The 2,603-nt window shown below is 50.4% G+C and overlaps 1 protein-coding gene across 1 annotated transcript in view; it reads left to right on the top strand.

Moving 5' to 3' along the window:
• Window positions 1–1,449, top strand: part of LOC119298406 (purple acid phosphatase 2-like) — a 1,652-nt gene extending 203 nt beyond the window's left edge. Inside the window, exons 1-2 of the mRNA XM_037575823.1 lie at window positions 1–284; window positions 383–1,449. The exon at window positions 1–284 is cut by the window's left edge and continues 203 nt beyond it. Coding sequence (XP_037431720.1) covers window positions 1–284; window positions 383–1,272 — 1,174 coding nt within the window. The 3' untranslated portion in view covers window positions 1,273–1,449. The remainder of the gene's footprint in view (window positions 285–382) is intronic.
• The last annotated feature ends 1,154 nt before the right edge of the window (window positions 1,450–2,603 follow it).

The following is a 2,603-nucleotide window of genomic DNA, read 5'->3' as shown; positions in this document are numbered from 1 at the left end:
CGCCATGACGATATCCTGGGTTACCCCGGAGCACCCGGGCAGTAACGTCGTCCGCTACGGCCTCGCCGCCGACAACCTCAACCTCACGGCCGAGGGCACCGTCCAGCGCTACACCTGGGGCGGCACCTACCAGTCCCCCTACATCCACCACGCCACGCTCACCGGCCTCGACCACGCCACCGTCTACCACTACGCCGTCGGCTTCGGCTACACCGTGAGGTCCTTCTCCTTCAAAACCCCGCCCAAGCCCGGCCCCGACGCGCCCATCAAGTTCGGTCTCATCGGTACGTATCATCATAGGGTATTAGGGTTCTTTCTTGGTGCAGTGCAACCAGTAGATTGATTAATGTTTGCGAGTCGTACGTCTGTCCAATGCATGCAGGTGATCTCGGCCAGACGTTCCACTCCAACGACACGGTGGCCCACTACGAGGCCAACGGCGGCGACGCCGTGCTCTTCATCGGCGACCTGTCCTACGCCGACAACCACCCGGGCCACGACAACCGCCGCTGGGACACGTGGGCGCGCTTCGTGGAGCGCAGCGTCGCGTACCAGCCCTGGATCTGGACCGCCGGCAACCACGAGATCGACTACGCGCCGGAGATCGGCGAGACGGCGCCGTTCAAGCCGTTCACGCACCGGTACCCCACCCCTTTCCGCGCATCCAACAGCACCGAGCACCTCTGGTACTCGGTGAACATGGCGTCCGCCCACGTCATCATGCTCTCCTCCTACTCCGCCTACGGCAAGTACACGCCGCAGTGGACGTGGCTGCAGGACGAGCTCCGGCGCGTGGACCGGAGGACGACCCCCTGGCTCATCGTCTGCGTGCACTCGCCCTGGTACAACACCAACGACTACCACTACATGGAGGGCGAGACGATGCGCGTCCAGTTCGAGCGCTGGCTCGTCGACGCCAAGGTCGACCTCGTCCTCGCCGGCCACGTCCACTCGTACGAGCGCACCCACCGCGTCTCCAACGTCGCCTACGACATCGCCAACGGCAAGGCCACGCCGCAGTTCAACGCCTCCGCTCCCGTCTACATCAACATCGGCGACGGCGGGAACACCGAGGGGCTCGCCAACAGCTTCCGGTCGCCGCAGCCGGACTACTCCGCATTCAGGGAGGCCAGCTACGGGCACGCCACGCTGGACATCAAGAACAGGACCCACGCCTACTACGAGTGGCACCGCAACCAGGACGGCGTCAAGGTCGTCGCCGACAAGGCCTGGTTCACAAACAGATACTACATGCCAACCCACACCAACTAGATTTAGATACCTACCTTAATTAGTCGATTATTAGTAGTATACCTGTTGAGAAATTAATTAGCAACAAACGTGTATTCGTCCCTTAATTAGGTTTTTTTACTATATGTGGTACTCTACTTAGGAGGAGAAATTAAAGAGATCTTCTCAAGAAGATAAGGCATACCCCTCAAAAAAAAAGATGAGGCATACGAATGAATCATCAGGTTTGCATCCCTATTTTGGTTTTAAACAACAGTTTTGCTAAAGCACATCTAGATGTATCATAAGTATTGCACATCTAAGTCCTATGTCATTGATCTTACATCAAGATTCGTGTGGATATTTTTCCTTTTTTTTCACTTTGTGCTTGATATGCAATAACTAGGACACACCCTTTTTGTAAATATACAAAAACGTAGTTTAATGAACAGTTAATGATCAGTTTTTTAGGTACTAATGATCGGTGTTTACGAGGGAAGGTTTAAAATTGATGATCAAGAAACTGAGATGTACATAGATGATCAAGTGAGAGTCTTCTTTCGAGCGGTTACAAGTTTGGTACATTCGATTTACCGTTTTATTCAATGGTTGTTGCTTACGTGCGCTAGTTCTATGGGGCCTTGGCATGGCAATTTACTACAACAAGGTTCATTCGGCTTTGATGAGGAAGGGGCGATAATGATAGTGCACCTTCTACTCGCTACAATGCTTGAAATTGTCGCTAGGTAGTTCATAGACCTGGTTCTAAATTTCAATCGACTAACTTTAGTTTAGAGCGAAACCTATCAAAATCACTAATTAAGGAGCACTCTTTGTAAACGTCACTCCCACCTTCCTGGGCTGCGACAAGTGGCAAAATTTCCTTTTTTCGTAGACCCATTTATTCAAAACGTTTTACCTCTTAAACCGTGCGTCCAAATCTCGAACCATTTTCACCTTTGAATTTCTTGCGTTGAATATTCAAAACTAGATCCCATGTTGATAACTTTTGACGAACTTATTTTCACGAAAAAAATCTGGACAGAAAATAAAGGAAACACGCTTTTTCGTTTTTGAAAGGCACGGCCATGCCTCTGGCAGAAGCAAATCTGTGTCTCTCGCGGAAGTAAATCTTTGTATCTCGCGGAAGTAAAGCCATGCCTCTCAGGAAAGGAAAAAAAACGTGTTATTTCCGTTTCCTACCTCTGGCGTAAGCAAAACCGTGCCTCTCGCGGAAGGAAAAAAACACATTATTTTTTTCAAAAAAATTGTTCAATAGCTAAAAAGGATCGATGAAACACCGAAAAGCCAAAAAAAGCCAAAAACGCTTGTGGAAAAAAGTAAAAATTTCAAAGGGAGTACCTAGAGCGCGA

Source organism: Triticum dicoccoides, chromosome 5A (genome assembly GCF_002162155.2).
Source record: "Triticum dicoccoides isolate Atlit2015 ecotype Zavitan chromosome 5A, WEW_v2.0, whole genome shotgun sequence".
NCBI classification, from domain to species: domain Eukaryota; kingdom Viridiplantae; phylum Streptophyta; class Magnoliopsida; order Poales; family Poaceae; genus Triticum; species Triticum dicoccoides.
The sequence above is the reverse complement of the archived record's forward strand: the minus strand, read 5'-3'. Positions and strand labels throughout refer to the sequence as shown.